Raw genomic sequence first — 25,822 nt, 5'->3', positions numbered from 1 at the left:
TACACAGACACAGGGAGAATATGAAAATTCCAGATTGACAGTGGCCCTGGCCAGGGATCAATTTTTTTCCCTCATTGATATTATGACATCATTCAAGGATATGATGTAATGAGTTTCACACTATATTAAATAAGCTACCTTTGTAAATACTTGGAATTTTCAAGTATTGTATAAATGAATACTCTGCCGAAATTCCCCAGAGGAGTCAAGTCTGTTATTGCTTACATTTGATATATGACTCAATCTGAGACTTGCTTTTGAACAAGTACACCTGTATTTTTTGGCAACCTCTTAAAGTTTTGTCATTCTTCAAATTCTAGTTCACTCTAAAACCTCGCAGTTAATGAACTAGAATTCCCTTCTTTTCTAAACACATATAAATTGTCTTAAACATGGAATGGAGGCAGATTATATTTACATAATTCAAAAGGCAACCTAGGCAACAATACCAGTTGCAACTTATTAAGAATCTAATAATAACTCATTTTTTTCTCATTTTATAGACACACAGCACAGAAAGCAACTTTAGAAAGTGGCTTTTCCAAAGTCTTGGGAAAAAGTAGAATCTGAACTAGAACCTGGGCCTCCCTGATTCCAACTGCCATATTTTTTTCCACATCTCTAAACTGGATATTTATTTGAGGTAGTAATAGCAAGTCTAAGAAAAATAAGAAAGTAGGAAAAATGAAGCTAAGCCAGTTTTGTTTTATTCATGTATTTGACATACATTGACTTTTGTAATTAAAAGTAAACCCTCCCAGTTTTCTGTTCCAATGAATGATAAGGCATTCACGTTAATGAGTGGCCCTTAAAGGTCCATGAAAAACATAAAATGTTTCTATGGGATGGGTCAACCACTAGTCAAACTTCCCAGGACATTGAGGGGGGAGTAATTTCTCATCAAATTGGTAAAAAACAAAAATCAAACCACAATACCCACAAGTGTAGCATAAAAACTACACAGAAGTCTTAAAAGAAAAGAAGACTGCTTTTAAAGCATGTCAAGTATGCTTTGGAGGGCTAGATCAGGTGATACAGAAAACTGACTCACAATTAAATTCAACAGCCATTTATTTGAGCAGATTCTTTTGTGCAGGAGATAACAAATGCTTTAAGTGCCAGTTAAAGCAAAGAATAATGTGGCAAATAACCTAATAGATTTGGGGTGTGGGGGAACAGAAACTTCAAGAACGCAATTAATTACAGTGTTTTTCCTTACAACATAACTTACCTAAGTCCTGACTTTTCTCCCAAGTATAGAACTCAAGTCTCCTTATTTACAAAACTTTCCTTGACAACTAATCACTTTACCCCGAAATACTACTATGACTTTTCAAGATATTCACCTGGCAATCTGTTATTTTATATTGCCATTAACTTTAAACAATTATTCATTAGCATCTTCAGTAGCAGTGTATAGCAAGTGTTTTACAGATAGTAGGCATACAATAAATGAGGATGAATCCCATTTGAGATGATTCTGAAATGTGCAAGGCTTGATCTAGAAAGTTCTGGCAGTCCTATGTAAATTCTGGGACTAAGAGGCTTTAGTTTTCCAACCGTAATTCTGGAAAGGCTCAGAACTATTTCTTTTCCCAAAACTCCAGGCCTCATATTTCATCATTTGCATTCACCAAATTGTGTACTGGAATGCTCACAATAATAAGTATTTCTGGATGAAATGAAATAATGGTATCTTGGATGTGCTTAAATATACTCCAGTAGAAAAAGACTGAAAATTGTTCAAACTGACTGATGGACACATAGATGGTCATTTTATTATTCTACTAATAGAGTACCTGGTACTAAGCTAGTGCCCAGAAACAAGAGAACTGGACAAAACAGATCAACCAACCATATTCAGACATGAGACAGCAGGCAGCAGAGGACTGATATCATGAGGGAAGGAAAACAGGTTTTCTGGCAGATGTCACCTTCTAACCTCATAAGATTTTGTCCATCATGTAGGGAGAGAGAACCCAAGTATAGTATGGCAGCCTTGTTAAGTTTAGGAGAAAAAGATTAAAGTTCAGAGAAGCAGAAGCAGCTATTTGTGAAGTAGAGCACCAGTGATGTGGGAGACACACAGAGAAAAGCTCTAGAAACCTGCAGGAGTTTCCCCTGAGTCTTACTGAATACTATGCAAATACACAGTGACACTCCATAAATACAGGCAAAGAATGACTGCTAGGGCTTTTGGCTATCCAGTTCATATAGGACTGGGAGACATTTCCGAGTTGACTAGCCAGAATGGAGAGACCTTGTTAAAGACCCAGGACATTCAGTGGCGATTTCAGAAGGGCTAAGCTAGCTTAACAGTTAAATCCATCCTAAAAAACATATAAAAAGCCTCAAAAGATCAGTAAGATCTCCAAGTAGCTTAACTGCCACCCAAAACAACCTTCAATATTCTTTAAAGGAAAAGGACAAAAATCAGACAATGGATAATGTAATACAATATTTAACATCCAATCTAAAATTACTAGACATGTGATATGGCCCAGCAATTCTATTCCTAGGTATTTATTTACTCAAGAGATATGACAACTGGAGAGTGAAATGAGATTAGAATCTAAAAAAGCAAAGTTCACTTTTTTTTACTTTTTATCTTTATAGATCTCTCGTTGGATTTTTTTTTTTTTTTAAAATAAGAAGGTATTCAAGAATTAGTGTAAATTTTTAAAACGTACTATGGGAACGCACATGCCAGATCAGTTATTTATTGGGTACAGGGAAGGATATAGGAGAGTTGAGGGCAGAAGGTTTATAGAGTACAACAGATGTCTGACCTGAGCTTGAAAACCAAGTCAGATAAATTTCTTACATAAAAAAAGATAGCAGGGGAGTCACACTGAATACAGCAAATAACAAAGGAACCAAGGCATTAAATAGGAATTGTGGGTTCGATGTGTTCAAGATATGGAGAAAGTAGGTTCTAAATGCCAGGCCAGAGAGCTTGGACTTTGTTTTGGGGAAAAAAAAGAAAATGTTATCAATGCAAATGATAAACTTCATTATGTAGGCGAAAGAGACTAGGGGAAGAGAAATGAGTTAGGGAATAGGCTTTTTTAATAGACAAGGAGGAGGACATGAGGGCCCCTAAAAAGACCAATGAGAGTAAAATAGAGTTAAATGAATTCCAGAGGCACTGGAAAACTATAATCAATCAATAAAATTTGATGATTGAACAAATACAGAAAATGAAGAAACAATCCAGAAGAAGAAATAAAGAATTCAAGGTTTTCTACCTCATACAACTATACAAAAGATGATGGTAACTGTAATAAAGTTTAGCAAAGCAATAGCATGTTTGGCTTGGTAGAGGGTGAGTGAGGCTTAGACATGAATTTGAGATTAAGAAGACATAATAGGCCTGGTGCAGTGGCTCACGCCTGTAATCCCAGCAGTTTAGGAGGCCGAGGCAGGCAGATCCTTTGAGGTCAGGAGTTCAAGACCATCCTGGCCAACATGATGAAACCCCGTCTCTAGTAAAAATATAAAAATTAGCTAGGCACGATGGTATATGCCTGTAGTCCCAGCTATTCAGGATTGAGATGTGAGAATGGCTTGAACCCGGAAGGTAGAGGTTGCAGGGAGCCAAGATCACACCACTGCACTCCAGCTCAGGCGACAGAGCGAGACTGTGTCTCAAAAAAAATGATATAATAATAATCCAGGAGAAAAGTGACAAGACCTAAACCAAACTACTGTCATTGGGAATTACGAGGAGGGAAAAGAAATGACACACAAGGTAGAATATACTGGACTAGATAGAGACTGGCTATTGATGTTAGTGGGCAGGAAGAGTGAATAAACTCAAATACATGGTGGTGCCATTTACTGGAAGAAAAAAAAAGGGCTCTTGACTTTCCCACGATTCAGTTACCTAAAAATCAGACTGCATTTTCATTTTTACAGCTAATAAAAAATTCATCATTTCTTACTAACTATAAATTATTATAGGACCTAAAATGTATTCACGGTATCTTCTTACGAATTTTCATACCTGCTAAATCTCACCAATCCAGAATGGTCTTCCTCTGGATGTATATTTTGTTACCTCATCATCTTTGAGATCCTTTTATATGTCATCTTCTCAGTGAAGACACTGACTGCTGTTTTAAGTCATGTCCCACTCTATTCCCTTACCCCGCTTTATTTTTCTCCATAGAGTGGAGAAAAATCTCCTAACTCATAATGTATTTCACTTATCACTCTCTACTAGAAGAATAACAAGCTCTATCAGCAGGGCTTTTTGTTTTGTTGTTTTTTTCCACTGTTAGATCTCTAGTATCTACAATAATGCGTAGAGCCGGACAAAATTCAATACTTTTTAAATGGATAGACACATGGATGAAAATAATTTTCAGAAGCGTTTTTTGAAAGACGTAGTACCCTTTCACCAGACTCTTTTAAAGAACCAAACCAAACCAAAACAAAATACCAAAAACCAAAAACTGCTTATCATCTACATTATCACACATTGAGACAGCCTCCAGTCTGACAGAAACAATGTGCAGGGCTCTCTGAATTGGGCAGATTTTTTACCAGTCCTATCATTCTTTGGACTCAGGTGCCATCCTTGGAAGTGTGGCCAATAAGGGAGTAGTTTTCACTGTCCAGAACTTATGTAATAACTCTGTTACCAATCCTATTAATAAGTGCTCATGCAACTATAATGTGAAGTAATGGATGCATGTAATATGCAAAGTTCAATAGTGAACGGTCACCCATGTACATTTACAGAATAAAAACACACTGAAATCAAACTATACATGGGATGTTTTCAGAGGCTCAAGCAGAACAAAAAACATTAAGATCACTAGCATACTTCGTCAAGTTTATAAACTGAATGTAGAACAAGGTTTATTATTAGAAATACAGGGAAAAAGTGGCTAAAGTTCCTCTCTAGAAAATGAACACTCAGAACATATTAGCAAAAAGAAATAAACATGTGTTGAGGGAAACTTTCATGAGTCTGTAACTAATTCAGATCTCTTGTCACCTCTAAATTTGTTATGATTTAGATGCTTCTGTCCTTTACTGTAGGTTTCTTCTGCAAAGAAGCTGGATTTTAGAAGGGGCAAGTTATGTTGAAGTTAAAAATTGCTAACCTCAAGTAGCTTTTCTCTTCTTCCTTTCCAGCTGGCACTAATTCATTAGTAATGAGCTGGTAAGAAGTATCACCATCAGATGAAATTATGTTGGGAGGGTGGAGGGGGAAGAGGAGAAGGAGATTTGATTATATTTTGGAGTGATTTTGTTTTCTTCAGTGAAAAAGATCAGTATCTTTACTATGTAATAATTAAATGTACTGAATTTTAGTACAGAAACTTTTTTTTTTTTTTTTTTTTAAGAAACTCAGCCTCAATAATGCTAGTCTCTAACAAAAAAGAGGGTAGTAGTAGCAGTGAAAAGACAGGAAGAAGGGGGGTAAATCTCTGCTCTCAACAGAGTATACATTATGATAACATATTTGTTTAAATTATTTTCATTATGCTGAAATTAAATATGATGTGCAATTTAAAGATCTACTAAACTTCTATTTAAACATAAGCATATGAACACATTTTAAAGCTAAACACAAATTATTTCTGAATTATCCCTGGAAGTTTCCTTCATTAATTTCACTAAAATTTCCAAGCCATAAAATAAAATGTCCCGACAACCTTCAACTAGTCTGGCCCACTGGTCTGTGTAACTAATATGAAGAGATACTGTAATATACAATGGAATCTAAGATTTCTAAAATGGAAAATTCATTCATCAAAGAATAAATGATCTTTGAGGTACAGAGTCACTTAATAAGACTGCCACCATTGTTGAAGACTGACTCCCAACAGCTATAGGAAGGATGCTAGAAACAACACGAGGCGGAAACTAGGAAAGATCATGACGCATCTGACCTGTGTCCTCAGATGGAGCATTGTGGAAAAGGATATGCAGTCTGAGGCTAAGATGCTGTCACATAATACAGGGAAGTTAAGATACTCTAGAAAAACTCATGTGATAAATTCATAAGATTTAGAGAAGAGAAACAAGAGACAATAGAATTTCTGTCAGTAAGTGAGAAGAGGACAATTAACCACTGGCCTCAGTAATTACACTGCCTCTATTCTTCAGGACTATTAGAAACCACTCCAGATCATTTCTCCTTTATTTTTCCATTCTCTACTCCTAGATAAACCCCAAAGTAGTAGCTGGATGGAGCATAAACAGGGTTGAGACAGTATATTACTAAATAGCACAGACTTTAGAGCTGCAACACTTATGTCTGAATCCTGGCTGTGCAACTTATTAGCGTGTGACTATGGGTGAGTTACTTTGCCTCTCTGTGCAGCAATTTGTATAATAGTTATACCTAACTACCTCATAGGGTTGCCACGGAGATTAAATAAGTATTAAAAAGTGCTTAGAATAGTGTCTCGAACTACACAAGGGTTTATAACGGCACAGATGACAATGAAGATACCACTGTCAAAACCAAACTTTACTTTTCTCAAAACCTTATATAACCACTATTTTTCAGGTTTTAAGAATATGAATTCACATAATCCTCTTAACAATTAAAGAAGTTATTTTTATTCCCATTGTACAAATGAGTTCTGCAGAAAAACCAAGAAACTTACTAGACCAAAGTAACATAACTAGAATAGTCTAGCACACAAATACACAACAGGCTGACTTCAATCTGCAGAACTATTTTCATATAAGAGATTTTAGGTAGCAGTTACTAGAATTGAGACTCTGGCAAAGAAGTAAAATATCAAGTAGAAATATATATATATATATTTAAAAAATTACTTAAAAGCTTAGAAATGAAGTAAATACTTGGTTAAAAAAATTACTGATAATAACAGTTGTCCTTTATTAATTATCCCATAAGCTAGGTGCTTACATAAGCATTAAATATGAATGATCTTATGAGATGATTACTACTGTTATCCTACTCTACAGATGAGGAAAGATTTTGGTGGTATTAAATAACTTGAAAGAAATCATACAGCTGAAAAGTGGCACAGCAAACATTTAATTCCAGGTTATCTGACACCAAAGCCTGTATCTTTAACGATCATTCAAGTTGCTCTAAAGCAATGCACATTTTATTGAGGCCAGTCATTGAAACCTAAAACTTTCAATTTAGGAAAAGAATGCCCAAATTAAGAAAGAGAGTATGTTTTTTATTTAGTTCTCTGCCTTAACACACAGAGTCAAACACAGCAAAGATCATGCATTGTCAGGACTACTTAGTTAACTGGTGTCTCTTGCAGTTACAGAATCAGAAAAGAAACAAAATGATTCTTAAAACTTTTCTGGAACACAAAAAGTGGGTCTCAAAATACCATTCCAAAACACTATAAACATGTAATTCTATTAGTGAACTGAAATAAAGAAAATAGAATTTTCACTGTTTCATGAGAAGTTATTTCTCTACCATGCCCACAGGAACATAAATTAATGAAGTTAAATTGTTGTTTCTGATTATTGCTTTTTATTTATAGGAACATGTCTAAATTAAGCAATAAAACAAATATAATAGTTCAAAATGCACAAGTAAATCTAATTTTAGTCATTGATTACAACAGTTCTTCAAAATAATCACAAAATTATCCCTTAGAATGAAAAAAATTCATTTATTTTCAGTTTTACCCATAAAACTGAATTTAAAATGTCTAACTACATCACGATGTTCCTATCATTTTGCACTATATTTATGTGTCAAAACTCTTTGCACTATTTTTATTGAAAAATAACCAAATTAAATTGAATCCCATTATCAAAAAAATGTCTGTACTTTAAAGATTTCCAAAACTGAATACCTCAGTTAGCACTATATTTGTTACAAAAACAAGTGGCTATACCATCAAGAAAATCTAACTAGTTGAAAATTTAAGAGTTGAAAAGCAGAAGAATCACTACAGTTCTACATTCAGGAGCAATTACTATAAATATCTGTATTGTATTGCTCTAGATTTTGTCTTCAGATGACTTTCGTTGTTTTGTTTTATATAGTTGTGGTCATATTGCATATATAATTTTGCATGACTTGTTTCTTCACTTGGCATTATAATATGGTCAGGTTCTTAAGTTTATAAAGTTTTCTGAGACATAATGACTACATATCACTATAAGAGAAGGATGTACCACAGTTAACTTGTTAATCAACTCCCTATTATCACACCTTGGTGTATCAGAAGTGTGCAACACAACTTTTATTATACCTCAGATAGCAGTGAGTAACAATTTTTAAAAACTATTTTAATATATTAAAATGTGTGGGTTGAAAAAATGGTTATATTTAATATTTATTTTATTTGGGTTACTACTGGGTCTAAATACTTTCTCTTGAGTTTGTTAGTTACAGTATTTCCTTTTATGAGACTACTTTTCCCTATTTATCTACTGGAATCTCTGTGTGCTTATTGGCAATCTATATATCTATTTTATATAAAAGTAGTAAGACTTGGCCCTATTAACCACAAATATTTTTCCCAAGTTACTTGCTATTAATGTTTTTTTTTCTGTTAATATTCAAAAATTTAAACTTTTCACACAATAAAATCTGTCTTTCTCTTTAATTTCTTACATACCTATGAAACTTTGGATGTCTTCCACCATCTAGAAATGTGATAAATGCTCTTATATTTTTATCTGGCTTTATGGCTTGATTTTTTTTTTTTTAAAGATGGAATGCTTTACAATTTTATGTTCTTTTATTTCAACAATTAAGGCCTGCTATAAGGAAAAAAATTAAAAACATACATAACTACACAGTGTAAAGGGCAAAAGTCCATGTTTTTCCCAAATTTAAACCAAGAGGTAATAACTGTCTGGGGTTCTTTTTTCTATGCATATACAAAAGCAGACGCAAAAGTACTTGTAACTTACCAACATTTCAACTCTTCCTCTCACCATCTCATAGCTCTTCCCTAACAAGGACTGAGAAATGCTAGACCTGGAGTATATTAACAGTAATTCTGAATGCCCAAGAAAATAGTCTTGATATAGTTTATCATCAAGATTCCTAGACTTAAAGAATTCTTTATTCAAGACATGACAGTTCAAAGACCTGGTAATTTTTGAAACACTATTTGGGAAATGCTGGCTTAGTTTTATTCTAATCACTACAGACAACTCAAAACTGTAATGTTTTTCTGAACATAAAGCATGTGAATCACATATTAAAAGAATGAAAGGCAACAAACTTACTTGGGATACACTGGTTCATAAAGGTACTTGTCCCCTCTTGTAGATGTAATATGAAAAAACAAGATGTATCCATTTGCCGTCTGAAAGAGAAATTTTATTAATCATGAATTAAAGAGTAAGGCTTATATAACTGTAACCTTGAATTTTAATTTTATAAATTCTTACTTTGAAAAAAATTTTACTCTCCAGTACCCTCCCTTGGAGAATTATAGCCTAATTATGCAAATAAAAGTCACTTGTTTAATATAACCCATGTTGAAAAGGGTTTTTACAGATTTGAAAATATTTCAAAATATGTCAGTGAAATCAGTACTTCATAAAATATTCTAGACACGAATACTCTCAAATAAGTGTATTATTCAATAATGAGTAAGTCATTATTTTGCAAAATATATAGTACTTTTTGAACTCTGCACTAATATGGCAAATTATTATTCTAAGTTTATAAAGCAACAATGCCACTTATGGCTTTATTACACCGTTAAGAGAAAATGCTTACTCAAAGTTTACACAGTATTAACTTCAGAACAGCATATTTATATATTTCAAAATCAATCTTTTGGTCTCTGATTTACTACAAAATATAGCCCAAGATACAGACATAAAACAGAGCAAACTTTTAATTTCCAAAATTTGAATATCAGCTAGTTCATTTTTCTAAGTTAACAAAATATTTTTTAAAAACAAATTGTAGGCTGGGCGCAGTGGCTTACGCCTGTAATCCTAGCACTTTGGGAGGCCGAGGAGTGCGGATCACGAGGTCAGGAGATTGAGACCATCGTGGCGAACATGGTGAAACCCTGTCTCTACTAAAACAATACAAAAAAAATTGGCCGGGCGTGGTGGCGGGCGCCTGTAGTCCCAGCTACTCGGGAGGCTGAGGCAGGAGAATGCCGTGAACCTGGGAGGCGGAGCTTGCAGCGAGCCAAGATCGCACCACTGCACTCCAGCCTGGGCCACAGAGCAAGACTCCGTCTCAAAAAAAAAAAATTGTATTAAAAACAGTACTGTTACATGATCATGACATACATCTGTGTCATGACATACATTTGTGAAGTTCAAACAACCCTTTTACATTTCCGTAAGTATAAAATATTAGCTGTTTCTAGCCAAACATTTTTAGGCATAACAGAGTAAAGTGGCAGCGTTTTGCCCAAACTACTTTACAGTAATACTGAATTCCTATCATTTTAGAGGGAAATGGGCATGTACTCCAAGTAGAACCAAAGAAAACCAAAGAAATTATCCAAGGTTTCAAATTTTTCTAATTCTGGCTTCCTGTTTTTCAAAGGAATGACCAAGAAAATACTTTAGTTTCTTCAGCAAAGCCAGGTGGTTTGCTTTCTTTTTGACTATTAACTTTACTATTTTATCATGTATTTGAAACTACAGTTTCAACACCGTTAAGATACAAAACAAAAAAGGTGAAAATTCTTCAGATAAGATCATCTTTCTAATTCTTTATGTGCAATTTTATGTTCTTGCAATATGGAGAATATGGAAGCAAAAGGAAAATGGCTTCAAATCAAATCACAACAAAAGTTTCACACATACTGCCCCTAAACACGTTAATGACTATTCAAAATGTTTAAACTTTACTATTACCTTATATGAGCTAGAAAAGTAAAATAATATGATCTAGTGCTTAAGATGGATAACATTAACCTAAAAATGCTGTCTGAAATATTAGTTACTCAGGGCCAAAAGTTCAACATTTCAGAGTATCAAATGTTAATAATATACTCAGCATCTTAACAAGTGCTTAGAAGACTACAATGTCAGGGAGAATATGCATCATTTTGCACCAGCATTTAGAAATTTTATAAACAGTGCACTAGCTGAAATGACAAATAATGGCTCAATTTACTATTTTGGTATTCTATATATCAATCTTCTTTACTAAATATCTAAGGCTTTGTAGGAATAGTAAATGCCATATACTTCCAGATCCCTAAGACATTTATTCTTGACATTTTATAAACAGTCCAGCCTTTGAACAATTTAAAAAGTGTTTGATAGTAAATGGATTATCCTTTAAAAGTAGCTTTATTTTTGTTGTTGTTGTTTTTCAGAGACAGGGTCTATATTGCCCAGGCTGAAGTGAAGTGGTACAATTTTGGCTCACTGCAGTCTCAACCTTTTGGACTCAAGTGATTCTGCTGCCTCAGCCTTCTGCGTAGCTGGGGCTACAGACGTGCACCACTAAGCTTGGCTCATTTTTTAAATTATTTTTAGAGATGAGGTCTTGCTATGTTGTTCAGGTTGGTCTTGAACTACTGGGCTCAAGCAATCTTCCTAATTCAGCCTCCTAAAGTACTAGGATTATAGCCATGAGCCATTGCACCTGGCCAAAATGTAGTATCTTAATGTTGTTATACTAAATCTGTCATTATGCAGTGTTAACAGTGGGCCTTCTCTTCGCATCCCCAAAATAATGCAAATAAAGCATATAACTATTGCTTAATCTCTAGGCAACAATCCTAATACCTTCTTTAAACATGTACACACACACACAAATCCACCAAAACGAATGTTTCTAAGTAATTTGGAGTTCTTTTACCTGTTATCATATTTTAAATCAATCTATCTATCTATCTATCTATCTATCTATCTATCTATCTATCTATCTATCTATCTATTTTTTTCTTTCTCCAAGGCACACTACTACTGGATTATGTAGTTTTAATCACAAGGGTCAAACAAAGAGATTTCTGTAGGCAATTTAAATGACAAGTCTTCTTATCCCTTTCTTTTGTATATCCATGAATTAGGGTCATAGATCTACAGGGATAAGGTTATCATAGATACACATGGATAAAGGAAAAAAAATTAAAAGAACATCACTACTTAAATAGAGGATAAAACAGATTTGTCTCTATAAATATACTTAGAATGAAATAACCAGAAACAAGAATTTAAAAGGACATTAACAAATGCATCAGAAATTCAGTCAGGTATGGATATTAAATTTTAATGTATAATTTTTCACCTGTAAATCTAATAATGGTAGGTTTGAAAAACCATACAAACTACCTCAGCTAATTCTACATTTTAGAAAGAAGAATGTGAAATCTGGAGGTAGTGATAGTTGATGTTATTATTATTGCATGTTTGTGTTTTGTTTTGGGCACTTGCCAAGTTTTGCCCTCTTTCCCAAAATTAAATATATTTTAAGAATTGTGATTGATGTATGGCATGTGCCATAAATTATAATTCCCTGTAAACAGTAAGAACTGAAATCCTACTGTCATGAGGCAAATGAAGTAGTATGTTTAATTAATGCTTTACCTGGAAGCAGCAGTTCCAATACCTTCCTCTATAATTATCCAATTATTCTGTCACATATGCATTCACCAGATACCCCAGAATTCAAACCATAATGCATTTCTCCGTTAGGATATACTTTTTAAATTATGAAAGAAAGGACAGACATATGCATCTGGCTCTAATAACCTGAATGATGCATCAGGAAGATTACCATATTAATTTAAGAGATAAGAATTTGATGATTTAAAGATGTATCTTTTATCCCAACATATTGTCATGTGAGGCTTCAAATAACTCTGAAATAAGAGGCTAGCACTTTAAATTCTTCATGCTGGCCTGCAAATGATATTTTCTGTTTTCAATTTATTGTACATGTTCAAAATTTAAAAATACCTAAAATCAGTGACCCCATATCATACCACCCCCAAGCTAATAAACATTTTTGGTATAATCTTCTGGACTTTATACATACATAGATATGAATATATTTAAATGGAAATGATGAAAGCTATAAATCACTCTCAAATATACGCGATGAGGAGCTTTTGACGTGAATACTCATCAAAATTATTCCTAATACAACCACACACTATTTTATACCAGAGTACTAATTTGTTTTTTAAAAAGGCCAGACTTCTCCTACCAACTAAGAAGGAATAAGCTGAAGCTGATTTATAATCCCATCTGAAACAAGAACAACAACAACAACAAAAAAAAGCAGACAAAATATATGAAATAGTTTTCAAAACATTGGCATCAAGCAACGAAGGCCAGTCATCCTTGAGAGATGAGAAACAACTGAAGTGAACCCTACTACTCTTACCCAGTTTACTGCCTTGTGAGAATTTCTGGGTCAGCACACTTAGAAGGGGCACTAAGACAAAGTCTGGCAGACTTCCAGAGTTGAGAAGAAGATGAAGAGTCCAGGAAGAGTAAGACAAACATGAGACATAATGAAAAATCAACTAATCAAAACAATGCATAACTCAATCAGATGTTAAAATTAGCACAAAAGGACATTAAAACCTTCTGCTATATTTCATATGTTCCATATATGAACTATACTCCATATGTTCCAAAGGTTAGACAATATAGAGAACCCAAACAAAACTCTAGAAACAGAAATAATAAAATATCTGAGATGAAAAAGGCATTGGCTGGATGAATGACAGGTTAGACATTGATCATAAAAGCACAGCAACAAAAATTATCCGTAATGAAACACACACCAAAAAACCCCCAAAATAAAACAGAAACAGAATCAGTGAACTGAGGGACAATTTAATGTAGCCCAATATACATATAAACAGAGTCCCCAAATGACAGGGGTAGGAGTCAGAAAAAAATAATTAAATTCAAATTTCATTTGCTTCACTTAAGTTTCTTTAAAAGATAACAGGCTTTAAAACAAGAATAATAGCAGTATATGCTGGGGTTTATACCATGTATAAAAATAAAATGTGTATAATATATGTTTCCTGATCCCAACAGAACAAAACTAGAAACAAATAAAAAAAAATTATGGAAAGCCCACAAATATTTTGAAGCTAAACTGCATACTTCTAAATAACCCATGAATCAAAGGAGAAAAAAGGAAATTTAAAAAACACATCATACCAAAATTTGTGGGATGCTGCTAAAGCAACACTAAAGAGGAAATTTACAGCCTTAAGATACTTATATTAGAAAAAAAGGAAAATCTCAAATCAATGACAAGCTTAAACTAGAAACAAATTACACTATAGTAAATGACATCCAAAGCAAGTAGTGGGGGGTGTGGGAGCAAGCAAATAACAGAGCTCAGAATGGTAATCAATCAAATAGAAAACAGAAAAATTAAATCAATGAATAAAAATCTGGGGTTCTTTTGTTATTGTTTTAGAAGATCACTAAAACTGACATACTTCTGGTCATACCAATCAGGCAAAAAAGAACCACTAACAGAAATCAAAGAGGTGACATCACTACAAATTCTAGAGGTATTAAAAGAAAAATGAGGTCACATTATTAATATGACAATAATTTTAACAACTTGGATGATATGGACAAATTCCTTGATAAACACAAACCACCAAAGTTCACTGAAAAGAATAGCCAATGTCTGTTAAAGAAATTGTAATTCCAATTCAAATCCTTTCCACAAAGAAAACTCTAGGCTGAGATAGCATCACTGGTAAATTCTACCAACTCTTTAAGAAACAAATAATATCAGTTCAATACAAACTCTTCCAGAAAACCGAAGAGAAGGAACCACTTCCTATCTCATTTTATGAGGTCAGCATTACCCTCACAACAAAACCAGACAAAGACATTATAACTATAGGCCAAGATCCCTCATTAACATATTCTAAACAAAATTATAGCAAATTAAGTTCAACATTATTAAAAAAATACATCACAATCAAATGGGGTTTATCCAAGAATGCAGGGTTGGTTTAACAAAGTTCAACAAATGTAATTTACCTTATTAACAAACTAAAAAAGGAAAACCATGACAGTCTCAATACATTGCATTAAAAGCATTAGACAAAATTCAACACCCATTCCTGATTAAAAATTCTCAGTAAATTAGGAAGAAATGGGAAACTTCCATAACTTGATGAAAGAGATTTATGAAATATTTAGAACATCATTCTTGATGATGAAAGACTGAATGCCTTCATCATATTCAACACTGTCTAATCAGTAAATTCAGACAAGAGAAAGAAAAGGTATATAAATTGGGGAGAAAAAGTAAAACTGTTTTTTACATGGTCATTTCCATAGGAATCCCAATGGAATTGACTACAATAAGTGAGTTTAGTATGACTGCTGGACACAAGACGAATATAGAAAAATCAACTGCATTTTTATATACTAATAAGAACAATTAGAAAATGAAAAAAAAATCAGTAACATTAAAGTTGTGAAATACTTAGGGATAAATCTGGCAAAAGAGATGAAATACCTGTACACTGATAACTACAAAACATTGCTGAAAGTAAAAATACTTAAACGGAGAAATACATCTTGTTTATATTGCTAAGACAGCAACTCTCCCCAAATGGATCCAAAGATTCAATGTAATCCCAAACAAACTCCCAGCAGACATTTCTGTATAAATTGATGAGATGAACATAAAATTAATATGGAAATACAAAGGCCTACAATAGCAAAAGCAACTTTGAAAATGAACAAAGTTGGAGATCTAACACTGTGTGATTTCAAAAATTATTATATATCTAGAGTAATCAAAATGATGTTAAATATATACAAATAGATCATGGAACAGAATAAAGAATATGGGAATAAACCCACACATATATACACAACTATTTTTGACAAAGGTGCAAAAGATATGCTGTGTAGAAGGGATAACCTTTTCAATTAATTATACTGGAACAGATATCAAGATGTAAAAGATGAACTTACTCAATAAAAAATCAAGGAACCCATCTAAAAAAATGGGCAAAAGATTTGAACACACACACCAAATAAGACACACAAATAACAAATAAACAAATGAGAAAAATGTTCAACATCATTAGTTATTAGAAAAATGCAAGTTAAAACTATAATGGGATACCACTACACCACTACCAGAATGGCTAAAATTAAAAAGGCATACCCTATCACATGTTGGCAAAGATAGAGGAAAATAGAAACTCTCATACACTGCTGGTAGGAATGTAAAATGGTATAACTACTTCAGAAAAAAGTTTGGCATTTCCTTTAAAAGTCAAATATACTTCTACCTTATAATGTAGCTGTTCCACGCATGGATATTTACCCAAGAGAAAAGGAAATATGCATCCGTACAAAGACCTGTACATCAATGTTCATGTAGTTTTGTTTGTTACAGCCCCAAACTGGAAACAACTCAAACTGTCCATCAACAGATGAATGGATAAACCAACTGTGAGAAATCCGTAAAATAAACTAATACTCACAATGAATTACTGATTCACAACAAAATGGATGAATCTCAAAATATGCTGAGAGAAACTAGAAAAAATAAGTATATATTGTATGACTTAATTTATATAAAACCAGAAAACACAAAGTAACTGGCAGTGATAGAAAGCAGATCAGTCGTTGGTTTTGAGAGAGATGAGATAGTTAAAACAGTAAAGCAATTTTTTTCTTCACATCCCATTAAAAAAATGTCAGTGAGATTTCTTTTTAAGATACAAATTGATAAGGAGAAGGCTATGGCTCTATTAATGATGCAGAAATAGAGCTTTTAAAATATTACTAACATTTCATTATTAGCCATGTATTCTTGAGCAGGTTACTCAATCTCTCTGTACCCTAGTTTGCTCAACTGTATGATGGGAATATAAAAGTATCCATCTTGAGAGGACTGTTATGAATAATAAATTAATTTTAATACATGTAAAGCACTTATAATAGTGCCTAGAACACAGACACCTCCCAAAATTTACTACTATAATTATAAAATTTAACCTTCAAGTACATAGTTAATTCATATTCAATATATTTCATACAAGGATAAAAAACTATACGGTATATTTGAGGAAAAGAATCATTCAATTAGTAAAGTTTCAGAATGCAATAAATCTTTGGTTACCTAGGAAGTTCGCTTATCCAGGCCAGGTGCAGTGGCTCACACCTGTCATCCCGGCACTTTGGGAGTCTGAGGTGGGCATATCGCTTAAGCCCAGGAGATTGAGACCAGTCTGGGCAACACAGCAAGACCTCGTCTTTCATTAGCTTTACAAAGGTGGTTTAGTTTTGAGGAAGGGCCATTATCATTTAAACTATAAATTTCTCCTAAAGTTGGCATGGCCCAGGCCCAGGAACGACTAAGGGCAGTTGGGAGGTTAAAGGCAAGATGGGGGTTAGTTAGATTAGATTTCTTTTACTGTTATAATTTTCTCATTGTTATTTTTGCAAAGGTGGTTTCAAGATCAATAAATTACCACTGACTACAAATGTGCTGTATGCAAATTATGAATAGGATAATTTTTATATTCAGTATATAATTAAAACTCTTCCTCATCTTTCAAAGAAGAGTTCAGTGAAAGTTCAAGCAACTGGTACACTAGTTTTTACATCTGATTGCTCCATCTTATTTGTAGGCCATTTTGTATGCAGTTTTCCCCCCTAAAATTCTCACAGACAGTAAAGAGGGAACAGTCTGATAGCTTCATTTTTATATCAGAAATAATTTCACATTAATTTATTAAGTGACTACCTTTTATATTACTCTAATATTAAGACAACAAAGAAGTTAGAAGAAATTATACTTGCCTTAAGTTGAAGAAATAAAGTACATACAAGAGTAACAAAATAATTTAATATTTTTGGCTACTGAAAATCCAATTTTTATTTCACTTATTTATTACTTATAGTTGTTAGATATGAGTTCTAATTTTCTCTTCAAAGAATCAATATGTCAGTATGTTCAATTTCTTTGCCTTCTACTTTTAAACTTAACTTCCTCATAAGGCAATCTTTTTCAATTACCTGCTCCACCCTGACTCATTCCATCCTGATTCATTCCGATTACCTGCTCATTCTCCACCCTGACTCATTCTGATTTCCTGCTCTGCCATAACCATTTTTCCCGCCAAATCACTCACCCCGTTACTCTCTTTAAATTAGCCAACTGGAATTAGTTTAGCTTGTGTGGTCCAACCCTAGCCAACAGGGGAACAACACGGCAGCAGGGGCCACGTGCGTCAGGGATAAGAATCCCTTCCCCTCCCTTGTCCAAGTGTGGGCTCACCATTGCTCCATCTGTAAGGGGGCACCCTTCTACATTGCCTTGCTGAGAATTAAAAAGAAAATTTTATATTTGAGTGCCATTTCTTTTGTGGCACCGAAACTTTAACATAGTTGTAAACCAAAAAGTATCTGAGACAGGTCTCAATCAATTTAGAAGTTTATTTTGCCAAGGTTAAGGATATGCTCGGAAGAAAAAAATACAGAATCACAGTGACAGTCTGTGATCTGTGCCTTTCTCCAAAGATGAATTTGAGGGTGTCAATATTTAAAGGAGAAAAGTGGGCTGTAGGGGAGAGAAGGAGGGTATGGTAATCCACAAGTTCCACAAGAAAAGAGCAAGTAGAGGAATAGTCAATTATGTATTCATCTGGCATCATTAAACAGGCACTTTAAATAAGATAAGGTGAACATAAGTAGTTACTTGTGGAGTAGCTAACCTAACCTTTTATCTGTAGTTATCAGCTTAGGAACAAAAGGAAAGGCAGTTTCTTACGTGACTGGGCTTTCAGCTTATTTTTTCCCTTTTGGCGTGGTGAATTGGGGTCCTAAGTTTTTATTATCCTTTCACCACTGTCTTATTTCTAGAACTTTGTGGAGATGTTAAGATAAATATAATATTAGTCATAGTAATCTGGCTTGTATTAAATATATTGAGTAAATGCTGACCTGCTTCTATTGACTTAATTCATCCTTACTTGGGTTATTTAAAACATGAATTAACATTTTAGCTTATATGAATTTTAAAATTCATATAGGATCATAAATGAATTTTTGTTAAATGTTTTTTGTTATGAATGACAAATTTCTCCATGTTCAATGAAAAAAACCCGAGAAACACAGAAAGTAACAAAAATAAACTGCCAATAGTTTCACTATTCACAGATAATCATTATTAATTTTTATGTAGTCCTTATGTCTTTTCCAGGGACATTTGCAGAAACTCTCATATTTTATAGCATATTAGACTTCTACTGAAGTCTGTCTGTTTTTAAATCCAAACTGATGATACTGTAAATGACTGCTAATGTAACTGGTTGATGAGCAGTTGATAAATCTGTTAGTTTCTTAAGTAGAGGGTTATCTAAAATATAATTTTTTCCTCATATAAAGCTATCACACAGTTTTATAATCTGCTTTTATGGTATTTTATCACAAATGTATAAACTTGACATTCTTCTGTAATTTGATTTTAAATGTCTGCATTGGATTCTAACTCAGAAATGAGTAAATTTTTAAATTGATAAATACAGGAACTTTTATTATTTTCACACAAAATTGGAATCTTAATTTACACATTACCATGCCATTTGATTTTTTTTTTCACTTAGAGTTTTCTGATTGTTCTTCCACATTCATAGATACACTTATTATTATTTTTAGTATTTGTGTGATATTCCAAAGTATGGAAATTTCATATTTACTTTGCTATTCTTTTCTTGATGGACCTTTGGCAACTACAGACGATGCTGTAACAAACATTTTTATATACATATATATCTCTCTCTCCTTATGTGTGTGTATATATATATCTCCTTATGTTTTGGTGCATATATATTTTGTGGGGTACTTTCCTTTAGGTAGGATTGCCAAGTCAAAGTGTACATATATGCACATTCGTTTCAATAAGTATTGCCAAATTTATCAAAAAAATTATATTAATTCCCAGTATCACTCTAATTGTTCTTAGAATTCCTGTTTATGCCTGCATTAGATTGGCGAAAAACGGTCTTATTTTAATTTCCATTTGTTTCCTTGCTAGTGATGCTTATCTTTTCATTTTTATTGGCGCTTCATACTTCTTTCTTCTGCAAGTTGCCTTGTTTGTCCATTTATCAATAGGATGGTCTTCCGTAGGAAGTTTTTATTAGTATTAATATGAATATTAATACAGATAATAATTGTCCCTAAGCATTGCAAACACCTAACATGGATGGTATGGTCATCACGTTTCATTTTCTTGTTTAGACTTGTTTATCATCTATCTCTCACTAACCTAGGAATTAGTTACATGTCCACTTGCTTGTCCTGTTCACTGTAGCTCCAATACCAAGGCATTCCCATATTAAATGAAATAAACTAACTGAACATACCATTACTTAACCGAGATAAAGGACATCCTATCTAGGTACAGGATTGTTAGAGATTCTTTTTTCGTGGCTATGAGATATTGTTCTAATGTTCCTTTAAGTTTCTAGGGTTAGTGGTGAGAAGTCTATTGTTAATGTGATTCTCTTTCTCTTTTCTCTGAATGATTTTTCTCATGACTGAAATTCAGTTATTTCTGTACATTATCTCTAGATATGTATGTTTTTTCATTAAACTTTTTCCACACAGCCCCACCCGCAATCAAATGTATCTAAGTCTCAGCCTTTTCAATCTGACAACCTCAAGTGTTTCTAAACTAGGGAAGTTTCTTCTATTATTTCCTAAACTAACACTTGTTCTGTCTTGTTTTCTTTCTTTTTTTTTCTTTCTATAACACTCATTCACAAACCTCTTGAATTTGTTCCTGCAGGTCGCTTATCTTTTCAAAAATAATTTTATTTCTATGTGTCTTACATTATGAAATTATTTCTCTTTGATCTTCTGGAACAAAAGATTCAGCTCTCACAAGGGGTTATTTATCAGTTCATCTGTTGAATTTTTCTCTTAGGAAATTTTTAGCTCTGAAATATTCTGAGTATGTTCTAATTACATTTTCTGAAAGTTCTTAATAATTTTCTTCTTAATTTACTACATTCTTCTGTCTCATCCCTGTGGCTCATCAGTAGGAGCCACATATTTTACTTGTTTAGTTTGGTCTTACATCGTAAAGTTAATGAGCTCCCTTAGTGATTTTTTTTTTTGCTGTGTTCCATTAGCCACCTGTAGAGGTTAGGCTTTGATGTGGTATCTGGCAAGGCAAACCTACAGATGCTGGATAAAATGACAGTTTGCAGAGGCAGACAAGCTCACACACTGCTGAGCTGAGGCTTCAGCTGTCTCCTCTCAGGCACTGTCTCTGACTGGAAGGGCCAGCTTCCTCAGACCATGAGGTGTGGCAGCAACTGAGTTCACCAGTGCAACCTCTATTCTAAACTTGCAGCAGTCAACAGAGTTTTATGGGAAGCCCTGCTAATGTCCATTTCCAGAAGCAGACACATTCATCCTTCTTCTGAAGCAAAACCACAAGATTCCACTTTTTTAAGCTCACTTAGAGAACTCTGAAATCTCAGATCCTGGCTCAGTGCCTTAAGGAGTGGCAAAGCAAACCTTTCCCTTTGCCTGGTCCTTCAGCACCTATTCTGTCCCTAAAGAACTTGATATCTTGATGATTCTGACTTTACGCTCATGTTTACTATACTGCTGAGAGGAGAAGATCAGGTTGGAGGTTAGTCCTTCTATCTTCTCGAATTTAGAAATTAACTTAAACCATTTCTACCAGTTGTTCAAAGTTTTTGTTTTTAGCCTCTGCCTGCAAAACAGGTTCTTTATTTTCATTTCTTTCATTATGATGTAAAGTAATACAGGCTGGGTGCAGTGACTCATGATCGTAATCCCAGGATTTCGGGAGGCTGAGGTGGGCAGGTCGCCTGAGGTCAGGAGTTAGAGACCAGACTGGCCAACATGGCAAAACCCTGTCGCTACTAAGAATACAAAAATTAGTCGGGCCTGGTGGTGAGGACCTGTAATCCCAACTACTTGGGAGGGTAAGGCAGGGAGAACTGCTTGAACCTGGGAGGCTAAGGTTGTAGTGAGCCAAGATTGCGCCACTCCACTCCAGTCTGGGCGACAGAGCAAGATGCCGTCTCAAAAAAAAAAAAAAAAAAAAAAAAAAAAAAAAAAAAAAATATATATATATATATATATATATAAAATAATAATAATAAAATAAATAAATAAAATAATATAGACAGAAAGCCATTAGTTATTTGGTAACAGTTTAGAAAGGTCACTGATATTTTTATATCATGTTTAGCAAGACATTTAGGAGGATGAGAGGAGCCTGAATTCTGCTACAGTGTAAATGTAAACAATTACCGGCCCTTACTCCAGAGGTCACAAGATTTGCAACTTCCCCAATTACTCCTGCAGGTAACATCACTATTGTAGAAGCTAAGATTGGCCTTTACAGCTATCTCTTCAGGATTTTGCATTTCCGATGGCTGAGGGCTCCACGTGGACCCACCAACTGGTCCTGGTCCTGTAGTCCTATTCAGAAGCGGACTCAACATGAAGACCACTTTCCACACCTATGATTGCCTCCCTAACCAATCAGCAGCACCCATTCCCTGCCCCACCAAACTATCCTTGAAAAACCCTAGCCTCCAAATTTTGGGGAAGACTGATTTCAGTAATAAAACTCTGGCACTTCTGTTCAGCCAGCTCTTCATGAATTAAACTTTCTCTACTGCAATTCCTCTGTCTTGGTAAATCAACTGTATCCAGGCAGCAGGCAAAATGAAACTGTTGGGCAGTTACAATAGTTTTAATGGATATATCTGGGTTCATTCCATCTTTATATAATGCTTAGGATTTTATATATAAAAATGAAATTAGACTCAAAAAATCATAAAAGGAGTATTAAGACAATTTTATATTACATGGTTAAGAACTCTACTGCACAGTAGTAAACAGTAAGTAGGTCATGGCAGACCAACTCTCCCAACAGCTAGAAAAAGGCAGAAAACATTAAAAATTATATTTTTAAAGGCATCAGGCAAGCTATGGAATCAATAAGGCCTAGATGGATTAAAATTCATAGTAGGAAGACTGTTCAGAGGTAAGCTGATTTTTTTTTCCTCTAAGAACATTCACCAATTCTGGGCACAGGCTAAGAAAGCAGCAGACTTAGTTCAGGCAGAGGCCTGCTGGAGCTAAGAAAAATCAGCAAAGCTCTTGGCAGTTACATAGGGTTGAAGAAATAATCAGACTTGAAATGCCTCAACTCCACAGTCAATTTTTCCCACAAGACATCTGCTGAACTTAGAAGCTGCAGACGGGGCTCAAGGGCTCGAAAGCAAACTTCAGAAAGGCAAAGTAAAATTTCCGGCATTTCTGAGATGCACAGGCATCCATACTAATTGGAGACCTGATGTGCCTCAAACACATAGCCAGTGACAAAGATTCTGTGCTTAGTCAAACTTTAGTCAGGCTCCTGAACCTTCTTCTCCTAGGTCTATCTGTGCTTTTCCTTGTAAAATCCAGTTTAGCAAGACCCCCATACTCTCCAATCTCCCCTAAGTGATGTCTGATCACTCTCGTCTGTCTTCAGCAAGAATCCTGTTGTTTTAGCCAGAATCCCCATTATCCCTGATGTTTCCTCTTAGTAATTTTCTATCCACTGACTCCCACACTGCTTCTTGGCTATAAATTCCCACTTGCCCATGCTGAAGAGTTGAGTTCAATCTCTCTTTCCCACTGCAAGAACCCACTGCAGTGTTCCCTGTATGCAATGGTCCCAAAAAAAGTTTTCCTTACTGTGTTTCAACAAGTATTATTGGATAATTTTTTCTTTAACACCAATTTTACCCTCAAGACATCTGCTGAATTTTGATGTCATATGGGCAAGATGACAATCAAATGCCCATCAGTCAACAAGTGGATAAAGAAAATGTGGTATACATATACACCATTGAATACTACTCAGTCATAACAAGGAGCAAAATAATGGCATTCACAGCAACCTAGATGGAACTGCACCAAAATCTCAGAAATCACCACTAAAGGGCTTATGTGTGTAACCAAACACCATCTGTTCCCCAAAAACCAAAAACAACTTCAAAAAAAAAAAAAAAAAGCTTTAAAAGACAAAACCAAATCTCTCAGAATAAACTAGAGTTAAACTGAGTCTTACCAAACTTTCAAACCAATTCAAATCAAATTCAATCCATGACAAGACAGAAATAATCAGCCCCTAATCCAAATAATGAACAGGAGTCTCTAAAGATAGCTACCGCAATTCTCTGTAATTCTTTGGTACACTATGTCTAGAATAAAATTGCCAGACATGAAAAAGCAAAATCAGAAGACCAATAACCAAAAGAAAGAACAAATGATCTTAAATAACTTTAAAATAATCACAACTATTATGTTCAATAAAAATGAAAAAAAAAAAAAAGATGAGAGGATTGACATTTTTCACCAGATATTCAGACTCAATAAAAAGAAGCAAGTGGATATTCTAAAATTAAAACACATGAAACCTCAATTTACTATCTTAATGGAGTCAGACTGGATATAGCAGATGACATGTATTAGTGACTTGAGAGACACAGCAATAGAAAATAGCCATGACAAAGCACAGAAAAAATAAAGGGAGAGTGGGCAACAATAACAACAAAAAAAGGATGAGAGATGTAAGATATATACAAAAGTTTAAATCGATGTCCCATTAGAAAACAGAATGGGACAGAAGCAGTATAGAGGTAATAGTTGAGAATTTTCAGATTCAAGACTAGAGAACAGCAAACAGATAAGCATAAAGGAAATCACACCTTAGTATATCATAGCTAAATTCTGAAAACCAAAGACAAAGAGAAAATCTTAAAAGCAGTAAAAAAAAAAAAAAAAAAAAGGTGGCTGGGCACAGTAACTCACACCTGTAATCCCAGGACTTTGGGAGGCCAACACAGGAGGATCATTTGAGGCCAGGACTTCAGGACCAGCCTGGCCAAAAAGGCAAAACCTGTCTCTACTAAAAATTAAAAAAAAAATTAGCTGGGCCTGGTGGCTCACACCTGTAATCCCAGCTACTCAGGAGGCTGAGGCAGGGGAATCGCTTGAACCCAGGAGGTGGACATTGCAGTGAGCTGAGATTGTGCCACTGCACTCCAGCCTGGGCAACAGAGCAAGACTGTCTCAAACAAAGAGACTGGGCAACACAGTAATACTCTGTCTCAAAGAAAGAAACAAAAAAGGTTGCATTACTTTGAAAAGGCCAACAATAAGACCATTCACTGACTTCTCAATAACAATGAAAAATGGCAGGAAACAATGAAATCAAATCTTTAACTTAAATAACTACCAATCCAGAATTCTACACCTCTTGAAAATATCCTTCAGAAATTAATGCAAATTAAAGATATCTTTAGGGGAAGCAAAAATGAAATTCATACAGTTCACGTAAATTCTTTCTTGCAACTTCATACTTACTGCTTAACAAACTCCCAGGAAAAGAATAGGGACCCCAAAGCTCAATATACAACAGAGACTTCATCAATGTTGAAAATTGATGCAAACATGAATATCTACATGTAGCAAAAACACCCTTCAAAAAAAAATGGCAAACCAAAGACATTCTTAAAGAAAATGGAAATCACACTGCATGGTTCCAGACAACCTTTTTTTCTCAAACTACATCCTCATTGATTACATACTATCTGGAATGTACAGAAGCTCTATAAATGTTGAAAAAGTGAGAGAATAAATGTATTTTAATACTTTTTAAACCCACAAAACTTGTGATAAACAAATATTTAATACTAATACTTCATATGTAATCCAGTTTATAATTTTCCTTTATGTAAATAAATACATTTACATTTTGGGATACTGAGGCATGCGGCTCATTTGAGGTCAGGAGTGCAAGATCAGCCTAACCAACATGGTGAAACCCTGTCTCTACTAAAAATAC

The 25,822-nt window shown here is 34.2% G+C and overlaps 1 protein-coding gene across 5 annotated transcripts in view; it reads right to left on the bottom strand.

The window, feature by feature from the left end:
- RIC1 (RIC1 homolog, RAB6A GEF complex partner 1) overlaps positions 1-25,822 on the bottom strand; it is a 147,307-nt gene that overhangs the window by 73,585 nt on the left and 47,900 nt on the right. For 4 of the 5 annotated variants that reach the window (XM_021927837.1, XM_009188802.1, XM_003911730.3 and 1 more), the window contains exon 3: positions 9,211-9,290. The exons of the other annotated variant lie outside the window; for it this stretch is intronic. In XM_021927837.1, coding sequence (XP_021783529.1) covers positions 9,211-9,290 — 80 coding nt within the window. The remainder of the gene's footprint in view (positions 1-9,210; positions 9,291-25,822) is intronic. 5 annotated transcript variants of the gene reach the window in all.

This window comes from Papio anubis, chromosome 13 (genome assembly GCF_008728515.1).
Source record: "Papio anubis isolate 15944 chromosome 13, Panubis1.0, whole genome shotgun sequence".
Classification (NCBI taxonomy): Eukaryota; Metazoa; Chordata; class Mammalia; order Primates; family Cercopithecidae; genus Papio; species Papio anubis.
This window is presented reverse-complemented; position numbering and strand designations above follow the sequence as displayed.